Here is a 27,871-nt window from a genome sequence, read left to right on the forward strand (position 1 = left end):
GGGGCGGCACCGTCACCCACCTGGCGCGCCTGGTGGGGTGGTTGCCGTGCAGCAGCTGAAGCCCGCGTACGCTGCCCTGGTAGAGGACGGTGAAGAGGCTGGAGTCGGTGTGCTCGGCTAGGCCCATCGCCCGGTCGGGATCGGGGCAGGCTGGGTACGAGTTCAGCTGGATCACAGGCGCCGGCGCCTCGTGGGTGGTCTCACTTGATGGTACGGCCCAATCGATCTCGCCCTCGCTGAGGCCCAACGAGGCTAGCATCAGCAGCATCAACCTGCAACCCAGAGGCTTCATCCAACTTGTGTATTCCTCGATCGCACCACTGCATGGAACCACTCCGAGACTGTTAGCGGTCGCCAATCGTCGCGTCAGTTAACACGCATGCATGGTCAATGGACGTACCAGAACTCGGCGGAGTCGTCGGGCCAGAGTTTGCGGGCTTCGTCGTGAGGGGATCCGACGATGGTGAAGCCCTCGGACCAGAAGAGCTTGGAGAAGAAGGCGGAGATGTTAGCGATGCCATATCCCGTCACGCCACCGGGGCTGCGGGCCGCCTTAAGTTTCTGACCGGTGGGGAGAGAGAACAGGCGGCGAGTCTGTGCCTCGAGGCGGTCCAGGAGATCAACAGGGACGCCGTGCCCGGTGATCTGGAACGCCCCCCACTCCTCGCATGCTTGGCCGATGAGACGTGCGGCATCCGGGCACGCTAGGTCGATGACCGGGACGGCGTCGTCGCCGTGAGGATGGTCGTTTACGACGGGCCATGCATGGGAGTCGGGAACCTCGGTGAGGGTCTTGAACTCAAATTGTTGGAGATGGTGGATGAGGGGTTGGTCGGAGAGAGACGGCATGGTTTGGAGTTGGAGATGAAAGAGTAGAGAGAGACGGGACGGCTATATATGTATAGGGAGAGAGAGAGAGAGAGAGAGAGAGAGAGAGAGAGAGAGAGAGGAACAAGTCGACATAGCCAATTCTCTCTCTTGTTTTCAAATGATGAAATCTAAAGGTTAACATTGAAAGTTAAGATTTCATAGGCAGTGTCCGGAAGAGGACGAAAAATATTTAGCTTTACGACCTGCAGATTTCCTCCAAAGTGTGCTTTCAAATCGGAAAGAAACAGATCCAAAACAGCAAAGAATATAAGGGGGTAGGAAGACGAGAAGGAAACAAAACTGAAGGATATTCTTATCAAAGAAACCTCCAAATTGAGGATTTCACAAGCTTCACACAAATCCAGACCCGTCCCCTTTCCCCAACCGAGAAAACGTACAGGAGACTAAAACCTTTTATCGTAACTAATAATTAGAAAACGTCATCAGAAAATAAACAGGATTTAGTCAAGCGAACGATGAGGCAGAGCGCGGTCGGAAGGGCCAAGTGGAAGAGACACGGCCAGTGGTTGATCCATGATGATATTAATACATGCGATAAGACAACTGAGATGAATCATGAAGACAGGGATAAGCAAAATAGGAGCGGGACACTATAAAGTGAAGGAAAAAACAAGACTAGCTGCCGTGACATGTTTTTTGTACCACGACTCTTCTTCCATTGGGTTAAAGATGGGAACAAATCGGTCAAAATTCGTAGTTGGATGTCGTGGCCTGTCATCGAGATAGATTAGTCGCCAGGTCACGTTGGACTCATGGATGTCTCTGTCCATAGCTCTGTTGCGGTCAAGGAATTATTCCACCTGAAATGTAACAAAGGGATGAAATTAACGGTATCCTTGTGAAGGGAAAAGCTACGTGTCACCTCATGTTCTTTGTCATGTTGTAGGATATGATTGAGTTAGGATCCCACGGCTCAAGTAAATCTAATTACATTATTACGGAGTGATGGAACAAAGTTTTTGGGTTCTTTCTTAGACAACTCAGGTGGAGACTAAGCTCGAGTTGCAACTCTTATTATTAGGGACAGATATTCGAGTTTTGGCAGTGACTTAGTCGCCATAGATATTCGAGTTTTAGATGGCCAGCCGAATTCAACGAGCGTCACGAGGGGAGGAGGCTTCATCAGCTGCATGCCCAAATAAGGTTACTGGTACTTCTCTTACATGTGTCGTTGTGCTGTCTCTACATGCTAATCTATCGTTGGGGGGCAGAAAGTTACGAGGGTTTGGACAAAGAGAGAGAGAGAGAGGGGGCGTTAAACCAAACACTTGGTGTACGTGATGGAGAATATTACTTGGGACCCCCAACCCTTTTCAGGTTTTGAACGTGGTAATGAGCTCGGGCAACGAGGTAAAGCGGAAGGAGAGCAATGACAAGAGAAGGAACAAAAGAAGGATGGAGGAAAAAAAATCGAAAGAATATATACTTTTTTGTCCTCGAGTCATATCTAACAGCGAGAGCGGGAGGTCATAACGAGCCTTTACCATGTGCCTCTGTCTTGGCTTCAAGTGGGAAAAAGATGCATGTCATATGAGCCATTTGGATAACTGGTTCTGTTGTCCCTGTTCCATCCCCTTCAACGCACCGCCAATACCCCACATTCGATGGAGACGGACAAAATAGGCCTTGGCCTTTTCCTTTGTCCTTCACGTCTCGCCTCTTGGGAAGCAGTGAAACTTGACGGAGACCGCCCCCTCTCCATCTCATATATTTGATGGGGGGAGTCGGGTGACTGACCTCATTACCCGGCCGTCTCTTTTGTAGTATGCGTTGTCTCTCTGGAAAGTGGCGACTTGTTTATGACCGTGATTAGACTGTATCTGGACCCTTCACTACGCTGGGCGTACAGTCCCCGTGACATCCAATCATATGCGGCGATATGATTGTACAACTTATGCAAAGGCCCATGACACCCACAGTCGGGGCTACAAATGAAACAAGCACATGAACGTCCCACGACGACAGCTAGAGACTTCTAGCGATGTCTCGTGAGACCCTGTCCACACGAGAACATTCTCAACAGCTTGAAGGATAATTTTCATGTTAGTAGGGTGCAGGAATGATGCTACAGGGGCAGCTCAAGCCACAGCCGCCAGGGAAATTATCACATCATTTGGTCAAAGGATAAAGATAAAGCTATAACTGCAGAAGCCGAAAAAGACGAGAACACAGAGAAAGCGTGCAGATTATGAAAACAAAATATGCAAGTTAAACAACACAAGGAAACGAAGTAAAATAACAAGTTAAACATCAGCTTCATCAAAGAGATATATATCGACAGACTTATGAAAAGTGGTCTGCCAGCCAACCATCCACGAACAGTTGGCATTTCGGCTTCTTGTTGTTGTGATCGGAACAAAATAGCCAGCCAGCCAGCCAGCCAGCCAGCCAAACATAAAATTTCCATTATTGTATGATGATGATGAAGAAGAAGCATGGTGTGTATAGCTGTACATGTACTTCCCTGCCTCTTTACCGTGCATCTCATAAACGGGGCCAACACAAGTTTGCCCGTACACAACGGAACCAATGCTATTATCAGGATTGGGATACAGCAGCTTTTATTTCTTCTAATCTCGATGCTTCCTTACATCATTAGGATGAGCTTGAGGTTGCATCTACTACAAGCAAAAGACCAGAATCAGAAGAGTATTGTAACAACACTCCAGATGAAGAAAAGACTGCTAAACAAACAAATGGAAGGCTGCGTTGAACATCAGACAATGTAGCATTCTGTTTCAGGATGTTTAGCCAGTGACAACTGGAGGAAAATGTTCTTACCTTTTAGTTAGGATTGATTGATCAAGGAACCAATTAGATCGACTCATGAAAAAGGAGTGACAAAGCATCAGACCCAGCACAGGCATGTCTTTTGTCGTTTGGCAAGAAAAGCCAAGCGATTTTATTGAGATGTAAAAAAGTTTTCACAACGGTTTGTCCTTGGGCTTATCGCCTTGGAACAAGGGAAACCAATTATTAAGATCATTGTCACCAGGACTGTTTGTAGATGCCTGCAGTGAACTTGAGATCGACACCACTGTTTGACATGCAAATTCAGTTTGTAGACTATTAACAACAAAATTTAAAAAGGCAAGGAGAAAGTAATACCCAGATTAACGGCTTCCGAGCTCTTCATCAAACGCAGACGCTTGCAGGATGATACAAACATTCTGCAAACGAAAAACATATTGCTCTGATTATGCTGACAAATGCAATAATACAAGAGTCACTGCTTTCTTTTTAGCTATATAAAAAGCTGCTTAAGCAACACATTTGTATTATCCTAATACAAAACTTTCCTTAATGTAATGTTCGGTGCAGGATTACCAATAAATATAAGTATAGGTGAAATAACCGACATCAATGTGCAATGAAATTCAACACTGGAAGTTTTCACTTTTCAGTATTTCATCAAGGCACCATGTTATAGAGAAACAAAGTTCGACGTTTAGCGTCAGTGGTCAACAATTTCCACAAGTCCAATTTCACAGGTCAAGCAATAAACTTCTATAAGAACCCACAAACATATCTGCAACAATATTGTCAATGAGAATTGTCGGCTATCCTAGGGGTATGCATCCTATCCACCGATCTCTGTTTGTAAAATAATTGATAAAGAAGAGTACCATAGGTTCAACAAAATTGGCTATGTCCAATGAGGAGCAAGACCACTGAAAGTATAAGACTTCTTACGAAGATTCATGATTCTTTACTTGACTAAGCACTCACACCCATTGTTTGTAATGCCCTTTATAAGAAAATAAGATTCATCATTCTTGTTCTTATAATTCAAGTTTGGATGATGGCCGAGTATAAGTCAATTTGGTTGGATGGAATTCAAGTAAATTTAAAACCATGTTTTTTTTTTTTTTTTCATATATACCCCTTGAAAAATGGATATTTGATGTATGCCTTCAAAAGATCATACACATATAACCTACACAACAGTCCAAATTTTTTGTCAATACCTTTGATGCCAATTCTGGAACCAAAGCTAGATTTAACCTACATTATGTATAGTTTATTTAACCAAACTTGTTATAAAACAAAAACATCTTTGCATCTATATTCCCTTCCATACACAATTCCAACCAAAAGGACCCATCGATTTGTGTTCCCTAATTGCTTTCCACTGACAGAACCTGATATCTTTCTAAGCCAGTCAAACATCGCTGAGTTGTCCATGATTATCTCTCAGGGATTGCTGAGGTGTCAACTAGAGGCAAATATCAAAATTCTTGGGGTATGTAAATTCCCTCTGTTTTGAAGCATGCACACATGATCTTATGATGGATATGTACACAAAATACTTTTATTCTAGAGATTATACATGCAAACATGAAGATTTGAAAGGTACATAAAAGCCTTATGTCTTCCACATAGACATCAATATCATCAATAATATGCTTAAGATTCAATATATCTTCAGACTTCTCCTTTGACTTTTGGGGCTTTGTCATGCAGTCTTTTTGAAATGAACCACATAAGGAAAATAGTCTCCTCATCCATAGATAAATATCACATGGTCCAAACATGACTAAACTGTACCAAGCGCATGGAGATCAATCTCTTGCCAATCTCCAAAACTCTTGTTTATTAACTTCTTGGCTTTATGAGTAATGCCTTATGAAGGCCTATGGTACAATTTTCATCCTCTCCTGCCAAATGCCCATATTGTGCTCACCATTGATCCTATGCATCTTGATGTGGTTGCTGGTTGATAATTAAATGTCATTGCCCTTCTTACCCAAGTCTTAGCACTGATATCAATTTTTGGAATACTGGGCATGTTAACCTTAATCACACCACCAATCTCTCAAGTGGCAAATCAAGAAGTAAACAACTTGTATAATCCAACTTAGTATCATACTATAATTAACATAAAATTAGCTATATGGAGCTACCTACACCCACAAGAGAACGATAGATTGTTGTATCAATAATGAAGTGAGAACCGCTAACCCTTGAGGTCTTTTAATTGTCAGCTTTCTTCTTATATCGCTAGAACCAAACAGAAATATAGTAAAATCAAAAGACATAATTCATTAAAACAAAGACAGATTAAGAACGCATCGAAAACAAAAGAAATGATATTTCCTATTATTGTTCTTCCACTCTCTTTTGGACTTCATGTAAGCTACTTGGCTCTGAATGTCACTACCATTTTTTCAATAAGAACAATTCTTTCTATAGATTTTTTTTTTCTGATCCAAAGACATCCATCATTAAGTGATTAAGAGATTATCTGTGTACAAGCCAAACCGACATGTGAATTGTTCTTGGACTTTATTAATGTTAGTACATAAACGTTGCCCTCATTTATCAATTCGTATAAGCAATCCTAGAGTGCTCCAACTGATCAACTCAATCCTTCCAACAAGAAAAATGTTGAATTGGCATATAAATGCATAGGCAGGACTAGGCAGTCATTCATTTTTCAAGAGTACATAGAAAACTTACTTCCAGGGAACATCTCCGATCAGCATCCAGTCACCGTCTTTGTCTTCATAAGTAGGAAGATACTCCGTCCCCTTCACTAGATCTACCAACCTATTGCCGTTGTCTGCTTAAATTATCCAGTTAAACTCAAGAAGACTTTATCCAAGCTACTAACATTAGGGTCCCAAAAAGTTGGACAGAAAAGGAATGAGAACTTCACCGATGGTGAAGCAGGAGGAGAACATCGCCTGAACGGCGGTCAAAAGCTCTCGGTACCCTCCGTAGGTCTCCAGATCGACCTTGCGGAGGTAGGGTGTCCCGTCCACCGCCACCTTCACGAACGTGCGGCTCCTCAGCGTATTCTTCCAGTACGACCTCACTGGCGGCCATCCCACCACCGGGGCCCTATCAAATTATCGCCATTAATCACAATAAACATATCATTCTTACCCGATCGCCTATTTTAGTTGACAAATTCTTTTTCTTGATCACAATCGAATCAAAATCGAGAGTAGGAAAAGAAACCACTGCAACGTGAACCGAGACCGATGGGTGCGAACGGGCTATCACTTACTTGGCGGCCGGGGGTTTCCCGTGCCGAGAAGCCTGGGAGCCCAGAGACTCAACGGAAAGATCGCGGCGGCGCTTTCTGTCGTGGTGCTCCGTTCCAGCCCGGGAAGCAGCACTGCACGGCGGCGCGAGCTTGAGCTCCGTCTCCTCGTAGCGGCTGCCAGAGACCTGCGACTCCGCAGAGCTCTCCTCATCCCCCTCGATCTCTCTCACTCCCTCCGTCCCTCCGTTTCTCTGCCTAGGATTCTGAGGGTCTTCCGGAGACTCAACGGAAAGATCGCGGCGACGCTTCCTATCGTGGTGCTCCGTTCCAGCCCTGGAAGCAGAACTGCACGGCGGCGCGAGCTTGAGCTTCGTCTCCTCGTAGCCGATGCCGGCGACCTGCGACTTCGCGGAGTTCCCCTCATCCCCCTCCATCTCTCTTTTTTCCTCCATCCCTCCCTTTCTCTGCCTAGGCTTCCGAGGGTCTTCTCCTCGCCACAACTCTCCTCCAAACGCCCAACTGTCTTGCCTGTCACGTTTTAATAGCTGGCGTCGAAGAGTGCGGGGCTCCACCTGTCGGGTCGTGGGGTCCTGTAAGTGGGAAGGGCATACGTGAATGGAACCGTTCGATGGGAGAGACCGACGGTGAGGATGGAGGCGAGGGAGGTTGGGTGGAGGCAGGGTGGGGCAATTGATGGCGGTAGCGTTGTCGTCGTTGCGTAAGGAGGCGGAGACACAAACATAAGACGGTGTTGGACTGCCTCCTCCATACCAGGGCAACCCACACACACACTTGTTTTATAAGGGTGTCTCCTCCTCGCCTATTTTACGCGTGGAGGGGGGCACGGCGAGAGAGAGAGAGAGAGAGAGAGAGAGAGAGAGAGAGAGAGAGAGAGAGAGAGGGCAGTGGTGGCGTTTATTAGGAGCCGTGAAAACCATTCAACGAGAAGAATGATTGTTCTATTAATAGCAATAAAGGAGAGATTAAAATGCTAATCTCCCCTCTAAATTAAACAGCACAAGTGAGGCGACAGCGTGTTTTGGTTCTCTTACCATAAAATGAAGGGAATTGCCAGCTTTATCATTCTAACACGAAATCAATGGGTATGTCTGATATGATACTCTTTGCCAAAAGACGTACTATTCTGATGAACCGGAATTGAGAGTAGACCTTATTACAATGATAATGATAAAATTGCCCCTCTAAAATAAGTATATTCTTTTAAGAGTCGATATTAGTACAAGGGTGAGATTATTTCTTTGTAACATGAAAGATTAAGATTTGAATCATAAAAATATTTTTTTTATATTTAAAAAAAAAAATATTTTTCAGATCGTTAATGATGTGTGTGATATAAAGCTCAAGTGTATTCTTACAATAAGCACAAGGCACCGATCATTATTTGCAGCAAATGATTTCCTCATTTCAAAGTTCTGATCGAGAAGATTGAAAAGGAACTCACTACATTGGTTAAGCTTCACCACGGAGGATTTTTAATGAGAGGCATTCAATGGGAGTCTTGCTTTGCCCTTCCAAGTTCCTACTTGAAGTGATTACAATGACGTTCCTTCGCGACGTTGCAAATTATTGTTGTGGAGGAATGCCCAAAGTTTAATGACTCTTTCCGTTTGTACATGGCAAACTCGTACGGATTGAATTCATGCATGGAAGCGAGGAATGGTGGGATGGACTGGAGAATTATACAGATTGAATTCATGCTGTAGTTGTAGGTCACGGAATCCCTCTTCCATTGCCTTGCAATTGCTTTTCCTCGAGAAAACTGTCTTAAAATGTATAATGTATTTTGCATCTCATTCTCCCGATGGAAAGCTAAAAATGTATGATTTCATAATGTATAAAAGAACTGTTTCCTTTTGTCTTCTATTTCAACCAAGATTGAATTGAAGGTAGATCCTGTACTATTTACGATGAGAAAGTTACTTATGGTGACTTTGAAGTTTCACTCATGAGCGAAGAGCATTATGAAATCTAGTGATGGAGAACTTGGGTGGGTTTGTTTAAATAAAGAGAATAACATCAATCATATTATATATATATATATATATATATATATATATATATATATATAAGATTTTCGTGTGGCATTTTCACTTGTCTCCCACTAGTGAATCCGCATAAATAAGAGTTCAATTGTAAGTTATCTCCACCTATATTGCTCGTGTGGAGAAAAGAGTAAGTAGAGATTGTTAGAAGCGGTTGAAGACTTCCTCCCAATAGAATATTTTATAAAATATTATATTCATTTATGATCAAGTATAAAAGTTTATTTTTAGTGCAATTGTAAGATATCACTTTTTATTACTCATCATCATACTCACTTGTTTCGTGTTACTAACTTGGGCATCAAAGAGGTCGAGCCAGAAAACATCTCTTGATCTTAGTTTTTATACATGTGACACATTAGGAGCTTAATATTTTCAAATCAGATGTACCTCAAATAATACTATGCACATGAGTCTAAACTACATCCAGCTTATTAGGAGGCCAATAACATCTTCCCATAATATTTTTGATACTAGGAGGACTTGATGTCATATGAATACGTAGTGATGAGTAATGAAAAGTCATAAAGGGATGTATATCTAAATTGGTCTACGATTGCACTAAAAATGAGTCTACGATTGCACTAAAAATGAGCCTTTATATATAGTCATAAAGGAAAAATTTATTTTATGAAAAAAATTTTATGGAGACAACGCTCAATTATCTTTAACAATCTCTACTTGGTCTTTTCTCTATACGGGCAATAGGTGCATATATAAATTGCAACTGTATGCCTTAGACCCTTGTTCACATGAGCAAACTGATAGGGGATAGTTTCTATCTCCTTCTAGCATGTATATCACACGGAGATCACATGTTGAATAATGATTAATCAATGATATTCTTCTTATCATTTGTCCCCTCTAAATGTACACTTCGGGAGCTCTTCTGAAGAGGTCTTATCACTTGTCCCCTCTAAATGCACCATGTAGAGGTGGAGGGGAGAAGCAATTGAGATACTTATTTTGGGTAATAGAGGATATAGTTAGTCTACTCAATCTATCGAGAGATCAACTTTGGGCAAAGGAAGCTTGCTCTGGACTGACTTCTTGAAGGAGCCAATGCATGCTTATCTATTACCCACCTTGGACGCACGATGTGGAAAGAGACATGGTGGACTCTTCTTCCACCCATTGAGGTAGGCTATAAGAGGAGCCATGGCAGAGGAGGACGGATAAGTTGTTAACCAAAGTAGCTCTAACACTCCATCCATGGAAAGCTTGGTGGACAGAGGGCGGTTCATCCACTTTGGACGATGAAGGTTGGACCTTAGCAGATCTAAGAATGGGTTGCCAAAGCACCCACTTTGTTGTAGGAGAGACTAACTTGCTAAGAAGCTGAGGCTCCCACATTGGATGTTTGATCTACAGTGTTAACAATTGCTACTATTGCTCATCTTTTGAAGCATTGCCTCCATTGTGGATCTTTGATTCATAACCTCATTGGTATGAAGCAAGTCAATGCCTGATAATATAGTAGTAAAGTAGTTGATTTGTAGGTTCTTGGCGATGGGGTCTTTAAGTTTACTAGACTCAACTTCTAGTCTCAAATATGGTGTCCTCACTTTCTCACTAGTGAGGATCTAAATGTACTTTTTCATATACACCCATAGTCATCTTTACCATCATTTACATGTTCACATCGCTTGTACCTCTATCGCACTCATCCATCCTCATAATCATATCATCCATTGTCTCCTTAATAGTTACATTTAAGGTGCATTCTTTCGCTCAGCTCTTGTCTGGTCATAAAATTTGATGGGAAATATTTTGGTACCACCCCTATGATAATAATCAGTAATCATGTCGGTAACAACATGGAGCCTTAGTGATAACGTAGTGCATAGCATCGATGCAATACCTCAGACTTGGATGGAATGATCGCTTGCTCCTGTGCTATACGAAGTCATACAAGATGACGTTGCATAATACAAAGTCTCTTTGGAAAGCTCAAAACGGTATCACACGATGCGGATTCGTGCAGGTTGGTCAATGTCCGCACAAAAGGTACGAGCTAGTCGCTTGAAGAACTGATGGCCATTAACAGACCATATATGATTGACCTTCATTCACAGGTATAAAAGCCAATCTCCTAACTAGCGTTAGGGGTTGAACTTCGAACACTCAGACTCCTCCTAATACCACTCAACACTCACTTAAGGTTTAGAGGCATCTGAGTTGAAAATCTCCCTCTTGACTTTAGCCTGTGTGTAGAAAGTTGGCGAGGAAGGAGTAGCAACTCGACAAGGGAGGAAGAGCAACTCCTTGCTCTAACTTGAATCGATTCTGGAGATAAAGCTTGGACTTGACCTGAAACCGACCACCCCCGTTCGAACAGTAACATAGGCAACTCTGCACACTCGAGATCGGACTAAGCTGTATTGACCCATTGGCCATGACATAAAGTTGTTCAACAGAACTCAATGGAAAGGCATCAACACATCGTTCACTATAATTGGGTATAGTGTCGACTTAATCGTCCATCACCAGATTTTCACGCTCGCTCTTTCTTTTTTGTTCATTGACAGAGATTAGGGTTGAACCATCTTGATCTAATAGGGGATCTTGTCTCAACTAGAGAGAGAGAGAGGACGTTAACATAAAATAGGTGGTGGCAAGAGAGTGGCATGGACATAGCCATGAAGGACCCATTCGATGTGATTTAGGCCATCACCATCATGGGCAAGAAGTGGTCAAAGTGCTATTGTCGACGCCACCACACTTTACTGCTCAACCCATCACCACCACCGAAGTACCTAGATTAGGTGATGGGGGATGGCTCACATCGAACAAGGCCATAAGAAGATGGGAATCCCTAAGTCATGGTGACTCTATTGTGGGACCACCCATGGACCTACTACAATCTACAATGGGGATACTACAAGATGTCGATGTCACTGGCCTACCCCTCTTTCGCTATTCGTTGAGGCAAGCTATGAGAGGAGTCAAGGTGGCTCCTCTTTTGCTTATCGTCGAGGCAAGCTATGGGAGAAATCGAAGCATCCTCCTCTACTGGTCATCGAGGGACCCATGTTGAAAGATGAGTCTATTATAGTATCACCCAAGAACCTACGTATATCTATGGTGGGGATGCTACAAATTCATCTCCATTATCGGCCTACTCCTTTACTTGTGTCAAGGCGAGCTGCAAGAGGAATTGAGATGGGCTCCTCTTTCACTCATCATGAAGTCCAATTATTGGAGGAATCGAGGTGGGCTATGGGAAGGACCTAAGCCTTGACCTTGACATGGCTATGGTAGGCTAAGGCACAATACAATTCCTAACCTTATCACCTCGATAACGAGAGGGATTGGATTTCCTAACCTTCATACCTTGGACAGCAAAGGGAGGTTGGGTTTTTCAACCTCCGCACCTCGATGGCCAAGGGAATCGAGTTTCCCAATCTCTGCTTGACAATGAGGAGGGTTAGGGTGCTCAACCTTCACACCTCGACAATAATGGATGATCATGTTTCTTGACCTTCGTACCTTGGCAATGAGAGGGTTGAGACGCTTGACCTCCATGCCTCAACAATAAGGGGGTCAAGCTTCTCGACTCCCGCACCTCAACAACATGGGAGGTTAGATTTTCCTACCACTACACCTTAATAGTAAGAGTAGTCGAGTTTTCCTAACTTTCATATTCCCGATAAGTCTTACTTTAGGTGGGTTAGATTTTTCTGACGTATATACCTTCGACGTATTTCTGAGGGGGTCTAGGTGGCCTAACCTATGCCTTTAAGGGTTCTTTTCAAGTGGGATATATTTTATCAACCAACATACCTTCCTTTGCATGTCTTGTCATAGAAGTTTTTCTCATAAGAGTCATGTTTTTTTCATTCACGTGCCTCAAGCATATTTTACCTTGTGCCTCCCATCATGGTAGATTTCTTCTTACATGGATCGGGCTTTTATAACTCATGCATCTTGGGCATATTTTATCTTATGTATTCCATCGTGATAATTTTTTTCTTATATGAGTTAGGTTTTTTTTTACTCATATGCCTTGAGCACGTCTTGCCTTGTGCCTCTCACTGTGATTAATGTTTTTTTAGATGGATTAAGTTTTTTTGAGTCATGCATCTTATGCATATTTTTTCTTGTACATCCCACCATGGTGGATTTCTTCTCACATAGGTTGGGTTTCCCAACTTATCCCCTCAAGCATATTTTGACTTGTATTTTCCACCATAATGAGTTTCTTTATACTTTTTAAGACAATCTCCATACATTGAGCATCCTTGTGTCTTTCAAGATATCCCTTCATTAATTAGTGTCTCTTCATATCTGAACCAAAGTGTACTTATTTTTAGTATGGGAGGTGAGAGGTTGATCTCGTTCTTATAAATCTCATTTAGTCATGGGAGTGAGGCTCATTCTCTCATTTGAGCTTTCATGATCTCTCTTAAGAGCTTTTTTATCTTAACCCTAGTCCTCCTTTTCAAGACGAGTTAGTCATTGGTTCTCTTCTTGAAGGAAGATTGGTTTCGGGGTATCTAGGCCTTCAGGCATGTTGATTATTAAACACATCGACTTTTCAGCACTTAGATCTTGAAAAACTTCTTTTGCAAGTTAGGATATCATTTTTTTCTTATACAAGCTCCTCCTAATCTCATAACCATCAAATGACCAAGGAGGTCGGAGCTCCATCCTTAATAGCCCAAGAGTGGAAAAGTTTCAACCTATTCTTCATTGGGAGAGTCAATGCTAGTGGATTCGGAGATCCTTCAAAATTTATAGTTCATGAAAAATACATATGATCAAGACTTAGTAATGACCATATAACTCTTGGACTATTTGCGAATCAGGTACTATATCCCAGTTGAGTTAGTATAGTTTTTTTTTAAATAATGAAACTTACTTTCTTCCACTTCTAATACTTACACCTTAAACATATATTTTTTATAATTAACACCATAGATACAGTAGATCAAAGCTTAACTTTTTAAATTTGAAATGTGATATATTATTGATAGTACCATCCCTTCTTTTGTTTCAAACTGATACGTTCTGTCTCGGACGACCTTGATGACTTGATAGTGTCTTTCCCAATTTGGCATTAGTTTATCTCGGGATCAAATTGAGTCGTTAACTTCAGCTTTTCGAAGCACCAGATCCTCCCGTCAATCTCCTTAATGGTGAATACCTCGGTTTTAAAGCTTCGCCACTGTTTTTATATATCTCAATGCCTTTAAGTGTGCTTCTGCTCTGGACTCGACCACACTGATTAGGTTGAGTCCGATTTATAAAGAATTTTCTCATCAAAATTCTTAACTCGAGGTGTTGAAAAGACTATCTTTGGTGGCAAGATAATTTTTTTCAACCTTAATCTTCGTATAAATAACATATCGAGAGCTCAATATTTTCATCTCAAATAATATTCTTTATGATTAAACGTCATATCAGATGTATCTAACTTAGGTAATATATATCCCTTCCATTCAAAAATAATATGTATATATGTTGTAGGCCAAATTGGGCTTCTATATCTGACTACAGCGCACTCGTCGGTTTAGGCTAGTAACTGCAGAGTTAGTCTCGACTGTTGTCTTTGATGTGGCGCCGTGACAAATCTGTTCAAATACTTTTCTACATTCATGTATGTGTCTAAACAATTGAAATATGGTTATCCTTTTCATAAATCAACACTAGAAGGTTTACTTTGATGAAACCATCCAAAATGTCATTTTCCGAGAAAATAGTATCACCCTATTCTCGGTGGGTGTGGCAGGCTCCCAAACTCTCATGAGCCGTAAAGTGCTATAGTACTGATGGATAAGATGAGAGGAAATATAAGACACATTCTACATCATCATTTGGAAATTGTTTCAGAGGTCTCCGTCACCAATAAGACTAATTGAAGCTCACGGTCTTGAAGCTCACCTGCACATCAGGGTCTACCGGCAAATTAAAGTGGTAAGTCATCGGTCAACCATACTTCGTTATATCAGTTGCATTAACAAGCATTGCTTCCTCGTCCATTCATCCCAGCCAAAGGCGTGCATAGGGCGCGGCGCCACTAATTGCCGAGGCCTCAAAGTCAACAGTTGGTGGCGTTCAGCACCATAAATGAACCACGTGTGCTGACGCATCAGTGACTCCATGAGTCATTTACTATGTATCGAGGACGCAAGAAGCCATCGACGCTGCGACAAAACACGGAAGGCGGCCTCCCCCTTCCCAGCTTAATATATGTCGTGCCCTTCGTTGACAAAAGAGATCAGATGGTCGTAATGGATCTTCTAGACTCCTGCCGGCTGTTTCGATGTCCAGCCAATGGTAAAAGGCTTACGACTCCATTTTCTTAATCACAGCTCGGTATATAATTCCCCAATGATTGCAGCTTTCTTGCTGGAATCGTCCTCTGTCCCCCCTGCGACGTTAACAAATTGTTGAACCGGACAAATTCCTCCACGCCATCGCTGTTATCATCCCAAAGTGTGATCAACGCACAACCAGCGTACCCTACTGATGCTGCTGTATCGATCGGAAAGTCTTGCAACTGATGTAGCTGATGGTGGCTGCGGGGCCGATCTGTCTGCACCAAGAATGGAGGGCCCGACGCTTCGTTATCACGTTAGACCCCTCACAGCCCTTCCAACGGAGACACACCATGTGCATGCAACTTCGATCATCGCCACGCCACCATCAAAATGGTCTCCATCGCATGCTGTGTGGGGCTGAAGAGGTTCAGTTCAATCGTGTGCGTCGTCCGTCGGTCTGGAAGTTACGTGGCTTCGTCGGATCTTTGTTCACAGACCACGGGCAAAGGTCGGCAGCAGCAGCCAAGCTCGAGGAAGGTGGAAGAGATAAGGATGACACGCGGTGTGGCGGAGGAAACGAGCGAGCCGATTTCCCGTGCGCGCTCGCTTTCAATTTTGTCACGTCCAACCCCACATTTGACCGATGCTGGTCTCCATACTTCAACTTACCAAATTACCCCCCTTGTGGCTTCTCCCTTCCCCATAACATACATAATACCCCCACCTTATGATGTTTGTTTATTAACTAATTAAATTACCAAATTAAATTGCACGTTACATCTAATTAAATGTACGAATGGCCCACACAAATTAACTTTGTGCACAAAGTCAACTGAAAATACAATTGGAAACAACATTACGTGTGAGTCATCCAACACCCGTTCACTTCTTCCTAACAAATATTACAGAGGTTGGATCTGAGTCATTCATCTTCTCTGGCTTCAGACACGCCGAAAGTAATTGCACGGTGGATTGCACGTCATCGCATCAACATCATGCCTTGAATATGGATTACATGTGGGGCGTCATAATCTAAACGTATCTCATTAGTGCCCGTAGTAACAATTCTTAACCAACGAAGCAATAATTTGGTCCGGTCCGGTCCTTGGGCGAGATGCCATCCCAAAACGCAAGACGGTGGCAATTGGGTCATTTACTAGGGACAAACACGGTCTGATGTGCTGCAACGTCACCATCACTTGGACCACATCAGCCCACCTCTCCTACCCTATTTAACGACTCTGCATTCCCACAATTTCCTCATCCATCTCACCCCTCTCCTCCAAACTCTTCTCACGATTCCACTGTACATTTGCTGCTTCCCATGGCTGCTTCCTCCTATTACTACTGCTCCTACTCCGAGGGCATGCAGCCTCGGCGGCTGTCGTCCAACGAGTCGGGGCTCCGGCGGAGGTGCCTCATGATGGTGAAGCAACAGAGGACCCGGTTCTACATCCTGCGCCGCTGCGTCTCCATGCTCCTCTGTTGGCACGACTGATCACAGGTTCACCGATGCTCTTTTCTGTTTCATGACGCCGCGCCCCGAGGCAGGAGCTCGACGGCTCGTACACGAGAAGCTGCTTAGAGACGAAGATGCAGGAAGACATGGGTGTTTGGCAGAAGTCTTGTTTTGGGGCCTTCCCTTGTTTTGTTTTGTTAATTGGGTTCCACAAGGCTTCGGTTCATTAGTTAGTGTACAGATTTCCGAGACATCAACTTGATGTAAATTAGATTGTGGGCATATGCTTGATGAGGAAGAGTGTAATCTCCCGAAAACAGCTTCGAAGGCGTGCAATTGTGATCTAAATGTGTTCTGATGAAGAGATTCTACAAGTCTCAATCAAAATAATGTGAAGGGTGCGCACAGGCGGGTCAAGGCGTCCAACCGATGGACCCTGCAATAAACTACTTCAACGTGTACAATTTTAATCACATCTAATCTCATGTGTCCACCATGACATAACCATGTTTTCATTTGAAAAAGGCCGTCAACTGATCAACTAATTTACTTTCGATAATGCTAGTTGCATGTCTTATCTAACATCTAGGGTAATTATATATATTTTTTATAATTAATTATTTTAATATTTTAGTTTTTTATATCTAAAAAATTATATTAAAATCTCTATACATATGAAAGTAATATATTTAATTTTATTTTTTTCACATCATTGATTTTACTAACTGAAATATCATAGGGTTTACCACTGAGTATGTGCCGACTTTGTCTCACTTCTATTTAACATTGAGCATGTGCGATATTTTTACCAGTAGAATTGATAGCATAAACAAAAAATGGTTAAATGTTTAACTTTTATAAGCATAGAGATTTTGATATAATTTTTGAAAGTATATAGACTAGGACTAGCTAATTGCATAAGCTAATATCTAATTTAGCTCAATTCACATGTTCACCTCTTTGTACTTCTATGATACTAGTATTACGTGATCGATACTATGATCTTATGACATTATATCTAAGTCGGGAAATACACAAAATTATCCCAACATCAATGTACATCCACGAATATAATGTTCCAAAAGTTATAAATAAATTCACTTAGATATGTTCTTAGGAGAGAGCTCTCGTTTTATTAGTACTTTTGATTCACTATTTTCGATATTGTCTACACTTCAATTCTTCAATTAGCTTATGCATCGGAGATATTTTATTGAGCATGCTCTCGATATAATTTGTAGGATTCATTATCTTTTAGATTCAACCATTCCATCCCTAACATCATCATGCGACAAACGCAAAATAAGACCTTAGTTGACTCCAATTTTACATTCGATTCGGACAATCAGATTTCAATTTAGCATTTTGAAAACCGAGCAGATTATCCCTTTGAATCAAAATTGGCTACAAAATAGATAATCAACTCAATATGATCCCACAAAACCCACAGCGAGGTGTGTCAAAGCTCCACTAATAATGATCTTAAACCAATAAGAAACTGTCAGATCATTGTTTCCATCAGATCAAGAAATAACCAAAGCCACCGGACGTCCATGGACATGGAATGGGGTGACCCACGAACAGGCCAGGGCCAGAAACCATGGCTTTTGATGCATATTCGTTCTAGAAGTTCATTGGAGAGACGTAAGCGTTCGAAGCATTTTAGCTCAATTCCAGTGGAGTATTCCAAACTTGCCGTAGTGATTTGATACTCCTCCTCCTGTGATGATGGAATAACGCATGCGTCTTGAGAGGAATGTGCTCGAGCGAGAGAAGAACAAACGCATTTGTTCTCTCTCCGCCTGCTGTTCTAGAAGATGCGGAAAGAAACGTATCGGGACAAAGTTGCAGGAAAACATTGAAAATTAGTCTTTTCTTAAAATATGGTTTTGTTAAGATAACATATGTTATAAAGAATCACGTTGATAATTAATATATGAGACCCCCTTGTGCAAACTTAATATTAGATATATAATTTTTGTATTCCAACTTTTTTTTTCTAAATTATATTGATAAAACATATTATAGATTCCGTCGTGTGGATATGACCCCCCACCACGCTAGCGCAAGTGTGGAGCCTTGGGAGGCAAACACAACGCCACGTCGGATGTGCTGCCAGGAATCCGGGATGACGGTTGTTCTCCTCCTGTGTCGTTTGGGGCTGCACCAACTAGCATCGCCCTGACAAGGACCGCGTCAGGAAGCTCGAAACGACGTCGTATGGCGTCGTTCCACATATCCCAAGCGACGAATATTCGAAGGTACAAACTCGTCGTTCGGAGAGTCGACCACAACGTAAAGGTCACGTACGATCGATCCTCAGGCACTATGATAAAAGCCCTTTGTCAACATCTGACAAGTGAAAGACCTTAGGAAAAGAATTCCACTAACTAAATCTTTGGAGAGGCCTATGTCGGGATTCTCCTTCTCATCTCGACCTAAACCAGTGTGTAGAAATCTAACGGCAACAAAGGCGAATAGGCTCACTGAAGAGGCGCATCTCAACCAAATCCGAGCTCGACCTGATCATATGAAAACCTCATCCCCATGACGATCCTAGGCATCACCAATTGGATCAAACCATACGGTCCGTCGGCATAAGGTTCACCAACACTTACAACGATTTTGCTTATGCTTATCCTTTTTGTAAAAGTAATGCCTACAGCGACACTGGCTAGCTTTGTTCCGTGATATTTATTATTAAATATGGATGAGGAATCGATCGTGGTTATGTTCGAATCAAGTCAAAACCGAATCATATTAATAATTTGATGGCTTCGAATTAAATTCAAATCGGATTCTAATGATTCGTTCTATTTTCTAAAATATGGAATCGGACGCATTCGTTCTGGTTCGATTCCGAATCGACTAAAGAAAAAAACAAAACCTAAATACCCTTACAAATAATGAATCCATCCCTTTCAACAGTTTAATAAGTGATTATAATAAGGGTATTTTAAAAAAAGAAAATAGATGATTCTAACTTAGAATTGGAACTAAAACTATCGGTTCTTAAATTGAAATAACCTAAAATCAATTCGATTCTGATTTCACATTCTATAAAATCGAAATACAGATTCTGAAATAAGCGATAAAATTGAGATCTCAAAAAAGCAACTCACCCAAAAAGAGTTTGTTATAGTAGTCCGTGAACGGCGGCGAAAAGAGAGAGAAGGAGAGAAAAAGATTAGGTTTCTGAATTTTTCTGCTTACGATCGATCGGTGGTCAAACGTTATCAGTTTTGGCTCAAATTTTATGTGGAGAATTTTTGTAGCAAACTCTACAATCCTAACGATGTTGATCTATAGTTTATCCTATCTAAGGTACTTTCCTACTATATCTATTTTATGAGATCTAGAATTTTTTTACGAGGAGATTCACGTATGAAGATATGTTATTCTGAACCAAGATCTATGATCTTGATGTTATTGTGATCCTCTAGTTATTCTAGAGGATCATTACTATCGATAGTGAAAGTTTGAGCACATTGGGTCCATGTTAAAAGATTTGGTCATAATTGATTTTTTGCTTTATTGTTTACACTGTGCTGGTTGATATTTTCATTTGGATATCAAGTTAGTATTTTGACGAGGAACCTGGAAAGTCTACGAGGTAAATCCCTTTTAAGTATGCTATTTAACTAAAACATAATCGAGAGAAATTATTACAACGAAATAATTTTTTTTCCTTTTTATGTATCAAAATAAGTTTTCTATCAAAATACTAACTTGTTATCAATAGTAAATATTAACAAGAATAACATAAACGGTAGAACAATAAATTTTTATATGAAAAACAGAAAAAAAAAAAAAAAAAAAATCATAACATTGTAATCCACTTTAACATTTACTATCACCAAAAATGATAATAGATTTATAATAAATTTTCTCTAGAATAACTAGAGGATCGTAATAACATCAAAAACACATATCTTAGTTTAATAATAACATAGCATCGTGATGAATTTTATCAAAGAAAATATTTAGATCTCACGAAATAAGTATATCAGAAAAGTACTTCAAAGAGGATAAATTATAGATCGACATCGTTAGGATTATAAAGCTTGTTAAAAGAATTATTTGTATAAAATTTGAATCAAAATTGATGAAGTTTAACCATTTGATCATCTAGTAAAAATCTTAAAACCCTAATTTTCTCTCTCATCTTTTCCTGCGCCGGCGGTCTTTTTACCGTTTTGTTCACACGCCTCTCACGCTGTGCACAACTCTAATAGTTTTTTCTTTTCATTTTTTTAATAAATCAGATTTAGGCTTCCAAATCGATCTAAGCCCATCTATGTGGACTCGACACAATTGGATTAGCCTAAAATATCCAAAAGAAAAATATATATTAGTTTAGAGAATAAATTTAAATTTAGAATCTTATGATAAACTATTAAGATCTTTACTAGTCAAGTTGATTAACACCTTTAATAATTTTCTTTTTCATCAACTATGTCAATAATCACATTTGTTTGTGAAAAGTTCAATATCACTCGAGGTCTCAAATTGCTATTGGATCAAAGAGGAGCAAGGATTATTCTTATGGGGTTCTTAGGGCATTGCTTGCCAATAATAATATATTATGGGAGGCTATTGGAGAGTTAGGAATGAATAAACTTTCTAACTCAAAAGGTGCAACTTCAAGGGTATATAGATACGAGCTTTTATGCCAAACAATTCATATACGAAGGGAGTCACCCATCACATCGACATTAGGTGTCCAAAGCCTCCTCCTCTTGGTGCTATTAAATTTGGACACTGATAGCTTCTCTCCACATGGATCGAATGTGATTCATTGCTGGAGATCATGATAATATTGTTCGATATAAAAGGATTTTGAACTTATCTATATGAAACTATGTTTATTAAGTAACATCTCTCGCATGCGCCGCAAGAATGCTTCACTGTAATCATACTAGAGACTGGTTCTCTGTTAATTAAGGAATGTATTATGGACCGTAAAAATTCCCCTATGGAGATCTCTAATCCTGAAACACACACACACACACACACTCTCTCTCTCTCTCTCTCTCTAATTTTTGACTGCACTCACTGTTTCAGATAGTGCAAGGGTAGCCCATTAGACTACTACTAAGGATCATACAATAATATTCTGTTATTTTGGAAGAAACAATTTCCTTCATATTTACCATCCTTATAAGTAATACTTTCCTTCCGATTTACTATCCTCACGTTGTAGGCTTTTTCTCGGTAATTAATTTTCTGTATTTCTAAAATTTCACATAATTTTCCATTGACCTTAAAATTTTCAATATGATATATGTTAATTCAAATATTCACATATTTTATTGTTAATATTCATCGAGAAACTTAACGTTAGTTGCTTTTAATTATAACTAACATAATAATTTATTTAAATTTTAAATGTATGTAATATATAACATATGCTTATCATCATAATAAAGTATAACAATTAAAATTCTATTTTGAGTACACATAAAATGATCAAGCAACACATAAATATATGACTCTTCTAGTTAGATAACCTAATAGCTTGAGCTTTTTGGTTGAATTGGTATGGTATACTAAGGTTATTAGATAACCTAATAATCTAAAGTTTTTCATCAATCTCTACAGGCTTCTCGTTTGGAGGATCGAGAGCAAGTTCAATACAGTGATAACTTTAAACATTTCTTTATGAGTAAGATCAATCGACAATCGCCCATCTCCCTCGAGAAAGTCATTATTTATTTTCAGGAAAGGAAAAGATAACAAGATAGTCATTATTGTTGAGATAGTAGCAGATGATAAAGAGAATGTACAAAGTGTCGACTACTAGTAGTGCAAGGATTTTGAAGGCCAATGGGGAGTGCTCGATCAGTTGTCATCTTGCTCTAAACCCTAGCAAATCTCAATCTCTATGAGAATAATGAATATACAAATCTCAATCTCTTGCTCTAAACCCTAGCAAAAATCACAAGAGAATAACTGAGATACAAGGATCACGTCACTGCCTATCTTTATCTAAAACCTCCCCAAGTAATCACAGCAAGAGTCTACTGTAGATTTGATCTAACCTGAGATAGAACACTGCTAGATGATTGAGATCTGCGTTGTCCTTGTCTTCTTCTCTTTCTTTATCTTCATTTTCTGTCTTGTTTTCCTCCTTTTCTTTGGAATCTCGTGGCTATTTTCTTCTCCCACGTTACTGCCCTATTTATGCTTTTTTCTGCCTCTAAAATGCAGCCACCACACCCCCTAATGTTAATTAGGGTTAGGTTAAGAGGGGGTGAGTTGTGGGCTGCCCAAGCCCACTATGTGCTGAATTTGTGGGTTGTCAACCCAACAACTTCCCCCTTCAGCCCATAAGGGAGGCTATCTCATGACTCCTCAATGTAAAACAATGTCGACCAGTTGTCGGCATATCTCCTACCTTTCTTTTGGTAAGGTCTTCATTTCATTTGGTAGTAGCACCAAATCATAAGTGTGGTTCTTCTGAAGAGCATCCATCTCTTCCTGCATAGCAACTAATCTATGCAGGAACTTGCTCTCTTACTTCTTCTTACTCAACATGTCCTGTAGGTATATCAACATCAGGCTCTACACCATCTTCCTGCACATCTCCCCCATCACCCTAATATACTGGAGGAATAACTGGGTCACAATCTGCTAATCCTTCTGCAGAAGTATTGGCTGGTGCCTTCTTCTTTAAATCTTCAAAAGTTTGATCCTCAAAGAAGACTACATCTCTGCTTCTAAACACCTTCTGCTTTTCTGGATCTCAAAGCCTGTAACCAAAATGATAATATGAGTAACCAAGAAAAGTACATTCTTTAGTCTTACCATCCAGCTTGGACCTCTCATTGTCTGGAATATGTGCAAATGCGCGACAACCAAACACTCTTAAATGCTTGTATGAAACATCTTTCCCTGACCATACATGGTCTATAATATCACCATCTAGGGCTATACATAGTGATAAGTTGATCACATCAACTGCAGTCCTCAAAGCCTCATCCCAAAACCTTTTGAGTAGCTTGGCTTGTGAAAGCATATATCTGATCTTTTCTATGATGGTGCGATTCATCCTCTTGCAATTGCATTATGCTGAGGTGTACCAGGAACTGTCATCTCATGTTGGATCTCATGTGACCTACAATAGTCATTAAATAATCCTGTATACTCACCACCATTATTTGATCTTATGCATTTCAATTTCCTTTCTGTCTCCCTTTCAACCCTAGCATGAAACTCTTTGAAGACATTAATCACCTGATCTTTAGTCTTCAAAGCATAGGCCCAAACTTTCATGAAAAAATCATCTATAAAAGTGACAAAATAAAGTGCACCACTTATACCAAGAACATCAATAGATCCACCATGAGTTTTGTCCTCAAAGGACCACATACATCTGTATAAACACGGTCTAAGGCATGTATTTTTCTAGACAAAGTAGGACTAGCAAATGAAACTCTATGTTATTTACCTACCAAACAATCAATACAAGGGTTCAGATGTATACCTCTGAGGTATGCTAATACCTCTCTCTTGGAAAGAGTTTGTAGCCCCTTCTCGCTCATGTGTCCCAATTGCCTATGCCACAACTCCATACTGAAGTCTTTCTCTGTAGCATTTAATTGCTCACCATAAGCTTTAGCATGTAACCTGTAGAAAGTATGACATTTCTTTCCACTAGCTATAACAAGAGAACCCTTACTGAGCTTCCATTGCCCTCTGTGAAATCTGCTTTCATAGTCTTCATCATCTAGTCTTCCAACTGAAATTAAATTCAGCCTCAAGTCAATCACATGCCTCACATCCTTAAGCACCAACTTGCAACCAAGATTGGTCTTTAAATAGATATCACCCATGCCAATGATGTCTGCTATGTCATAGTTGCTCATCTTAACAACACCAAAGTTTCCATACCTGTATGAAGCAAAAAACTCTCTCCGTGGTGTAGCATGGTAAGAAGCACTTGTGTCAATCATCCACTCAAGATCTTGACACACAAGAAAAAATATCATTAGAATGAGACAAAATCAAATAATCACCATCCTGTATTGTAGCTGTAGTATTATCCTTTGACTCTGTAGACTCCACTTCTTTTCTCTTTTTCTTGTTCTTCTTAGGTTACTTACATTGGTTCTTGTAATGTCCTTTCTCACCACAGTTATAGCAAACAATATCTTTTCTTGATCTTGACTTGCTCCTACCTATACGTGAACTACTTCTAGACTTTGACCTTCCTCTGTTCTCTGAGATAAGTGCTTGTGAATCATTATGAGATGTTGCTGAACTTTTTTTTCTCAACTCCTCATTCAACAAACTGCTTGTTACTTGACTCATAGTGACAATATCATCTGGCGCAGAATTACTAAGGGAAACCACCAATAGCGCAGAATTACTAAGGGAAACCACCAATGTCTCCCAACTTTCTAGTAATGAACGAAGAAGTAACAAAGCCTGTAACTCATCATCAAGAGACATTTTCATATAGGATAATTAGTTAGTAATACTCTGCATTTCATTCAAATGTTCAACAATAGAAGCACCCTCTCTAAAAAAGCTTTGTTGCTAGTTGTTTTTCTTTCATAGAGACTTTCCAACTTTTTCCAAAGAAAATATACAGAAATTTCAGTAGAAACATAGTAAAAGACACTATCATCAAGCCACTGTCGAATAAATCCAATTATTTTTCGATCTAACCTCTTCCACTCATCATTTGTCATAGTTGTGGATTTTGTATTATCCCCTACAAAGGTCCATACAAATCTTTGTAATATAAGAGATCTTCTATTCTTGGTTTCTATATCATCCAATTGTTTTCATTTAAACTAATCATGCGAGAAACATTACTAACCTCCATGTTCAAATACAAAATTTAAATCACCAAAACTCCTTGCTCTGATACCAGTTGATGGGGATATAAAGAGGAATAACCTTTGTATATGAACAAATACTAGAAGACCATAATACGCAGCGGAATTAAATGAAAGCACAATCAAACAAAACACTAAAATATATGTGAAAAACCCCTTCAATGTGAAGGGTAAAAACCACAAGACAAACTAGAGATAATTCATTATGAAAATAATGAATATATAAATCTCAATCTCTTGCCCTAAACCCTAGCATCAATCACAAGAGAACAATTGGGATCCAAGGATCACGTCATTGCCTATCTTTATCTAAAACCTCCCCAAGTAATCACAACAAGAGTCTACTGTAGATTTGATCTAACCTAAGATAGAACACTGCTAGATGATTGAGATCTGCGTTGTCCTTGTCTTCTTCCCTTTCTTTTTCTTCATTTTCTACCTTGTTTTCCTTCTTTTCTTTGGAATCCCGTGGCTGTTTTCTTCTCCCACGTTGTTGCCCTATTTATGTCTTTTTCTGTCTCTAAAACGTAGTCACCACACCCTCTAATGTTAATTAGGGTTAAGTTAAGAGGGGGTGAGCTGTGGACTGCCCAAGCCAACTATGGGCTGAAGGGCTGCCAGCCCAACCAGGATAATCTTATATCATTAATGATTAAAAAATCAGATTATAAGTGTTATATTTATTATATAACCTAATAACATAATTTTTTTTATTAAATTGATGCCTACTTTAATGCTGTTCAATTTGACTTGGAGTCGTTACAGGATGATTGACATACGAGTAAAATAAAACTACCGACTTGCAAAGAAAGAATATTTACACGCCAGTGTTCTCCGATTAATTTATATCTCAAGGCAGCACGCACTTTGAACATGGCCGGAGAATTCCCTCGGCGTCTCCACCTTCCGCCATTGCAGCCGCTTGCCCTCTCCCTCCTCTGTCAGGTCCAAGACGTACGCCACCTGGGCCCCACCTTTTGCCCATAAGCCCAACACCATGAGGGCCCCTTCCCACGTCACCAACTGCAGCGCAGCCCGCAAGTCACCGGGCAAGTCCGGCAGTCGCCGCCACGCCCCGCCGTCCTCCTCCCGCAGCACCGTCACTTGCCCACCCTGCCGACACATGTACGCCCTGCCGTCGCTTCCAACCACGAACGTCCGCGGGCATGCCGCCTCCTCCAGCTTCCCTTCCTCCACGGCGCCCCATCGCCAGGTGGCGACTTCGAAGGCCTCGGCGCTCCGCGTGAACTGCGCCTGCGCCTCCGTGGGGTAGCCCCCGACGACGTGAAACGCGCCGCGCGTGAACACCCCTCGGCATTCGTCCCGCTGCCGCTCCATGTCGGGCAGGTGGACCCACGCGTCAGCCGCCACGTCGTAGGCCAGCGCCGACCGCAGCGCGTTCTTGCTCTCGTCGTGCCCGCCGGCCACGAACACCGTCCGGTGCTCCTCCGACGCCGCGCACGCGAAGAAGGAGCGCCGCGGGCCGGGCATGCGGGCACCGCGGCGCCAGGCCCCGGACACCAGGTCGTAGATGCGGACCTCGTCGGAGGTGGCCCAAGTGAGTGGGTCCCACCCGCCGACCACCACCAGCTCCCTCCCGACGGCGGCTAGCTGGCAGAAGAGCGGGAGGCCGTGAGAGCGGCCGGGAATCGGTGGTGGCGAGCTCCAGGCGCCGGTGGACGGCTCGAAGAGCGAGATGCGATAGAGCAGCGGGGAGTGGGAGGATTGCTGCTTGGCCTTGTCGGCGGGGAGCGGCGTGGGGTCGCACTGAGCGAGTGCGACGACGGGCCGGGCGAGGCCGGCAGACTTCCTGAGGCGGTGGAAGGACGGCGACTCGAGGTCGTGCTTCCAGAGCTTGCAGACGGCTCGGACGGTGCGGAAGGCGTCGAAGGGGACCCGGATGAAGCACTCGCGGGCGATCTCCTCCGGCAATTCGGGCATCAGCTCGGCTTCCATACCAGTTTCTAAATCAAGCAAGGGCACGACAGGGTTCTGTACAGGCAAAGACACAAACGGAGGAAGAAAAAGAATTTGCGCTTTTTTAAACAGTGGTAAAGGCTGAAAGAAGATAATAAGTTGAATAGGTGAGGTTCTTTCTATGGAGACGATGACGGAGGAGGGTTTTGTTTATATACGGCGTCACCGATGATCTAGAACTGGGGTGACGGACGAGGTTCCGTAAGCTTCTTATAGACATGGTAATTTCCACGGGAAGACAGGACGGACTGTTCCTCTCGCTCTCTCTCTCTCTCTCTCTCTAATCAGTGAATCAGGTCCCACCTGTCGGCTATATCTTAATTCATTATTATCCGTCTGAAAAATTGGGAATTTAAGTATGCAGGATGAAGGAGAGGAGG

At 41.4% G+C, this 27,871-nt stretch overlaps 3 protein-coding genes across 5 annotated transcripts in view; all 3 read right to left on the reverse strand.

The window, feature by feature from the left end:
• LOC103991560 (gibberellin 3-beta-dioxygenase 2) overlaps positions 1 to 940 on the reverse strand; it is a 1,466-nt gene extending 526 nt beyond the window's left edge. Inside the window, exons 1-2 of the mRNA XM_009411052.3 lie at positions 401 to 940; positions 1 to 320 (exon numbers count right to left, since the gene is read on the reverse strand). The exon at positions 1 to 320 is cut by the window's left edge and continues 526 nt beyond it. Coding sequence (XP_009409327.2) covers positions 1 to 320; positions 401 to 849 — 769 coding nt within the window. The 5' untranslated portion in view covers positions 850 to 940. The remainder of the gene's footprint in view (positions 321 to 400) is intronic.
• A 2,362-nt stretch (positions 941 to 3,302) lies between these two features.
• On the reverse strand, positions 3,303 to 7,395 carry LOC135642666 (auxin-responsive protein IAA1-like). 3 transcript variants are annotated; one of them, XM_065158991.1, is made up of 5 exons: positions 6,905 to 7,395; positions 6,551 to 6,735; positions 6,352 to 6,454; positions 4,000 to 4,061; positions 3,303 to 3,509 (listed from the first exon to the last, which is right to left on the reverse strand). In XM_065158991.1, the coding sequence occupies exons 1-5, from the start codon at positions 7,333 to 7,335 to the stop codon at positions 3,487 to 3,489; spliced, it is 804 nt and encodes a 267-aa protein (XP_065015063.1). In that variant the 5' UTR covers positions 7,336 to 7,395; the 3' UTR covers positions 3,303 to 3,486. The 3 variants fall into 3 exon arrangements, with proteins under 3 accessions (XP_065015063.1, XP_065015062.1, XP_065015061.1); XM_065158990.1 differs by having other exon boundaries at positions 3,303 to 3,512; XM_065158989.1 differs by lacking the exon at positions 3,303 to 3,509 and adding an exon at positions 3,760 to 3,928.
• An 18,901-nt stretch (positions 7,396 to 26,296) lies between these two features.
• LOC135643042 (F-box/kelch-repeat protein At1g15670-like) lies at positions 26,297 to 27,650 on the reverse strand. Its single transcript, XM_065159566.1, has one exon. The coding sequence runs from the start codon at positions 27,468 to 27,470 to the stop codon at positions 26,358 to 26,360; it is 1,113 nt and encodes a 370-aa protein (XP_065015638.1). The 5' UTR covers positions 27,471 to 27,650; the 3' UTR covers positions 26,297 to 26,357.
• Positions 27,651 to 27,871: the final 221 nt, after the last annotated feature.

The sequence above is a fragment of the Musa acuminata genome, chromosome BXJ3-7 (genome assembly GCF_036884655.1).
Source record: "Musa acuminata AAA Group cultivar baxijiao chromosome BXJ3-7, Cavendish_Baxijiao_AAA, whole genome shotgun sequence".
Classification (NCBI taxonomy): domain Eukaryota; kingdom Viridiplantae; phylum Streptophyta; class Magnoliopsida; order Zingiberales; family Musaceae; genus Musa; species Musa acuminata.

Coding starts and splice junctions, on each gene's coding strand:
- LOC135643042 (XM_065159566.1), bottom strand. CDS start 27,470: ATGGAAGCCGAGCTGATGCCCGAATTGCCGGAGGAGATCGCCCGCGAG.
- LOC135642666 (XM_065158989.1), bottom strand. CDS start 7,335: ATGGAGGAAAAAAGAGAGATGGAGGGGGATGAGGGGAACTCCGCGAAG. Junction 4,062..6,351: donor ATCGGAGATGTTCCCTGGAA/GTAAGTTTTCTA, acceptor TTTCGTTTGCAG/AATGTTTGTATCATCCTGCA. Junction 3,929..3,999: donor CTCGGAAGCCGTTAATCTGG/GTATTACTTTCT, acceptor CATGTCAAACAG/TGGTGTCGATCTCAAGTTCA.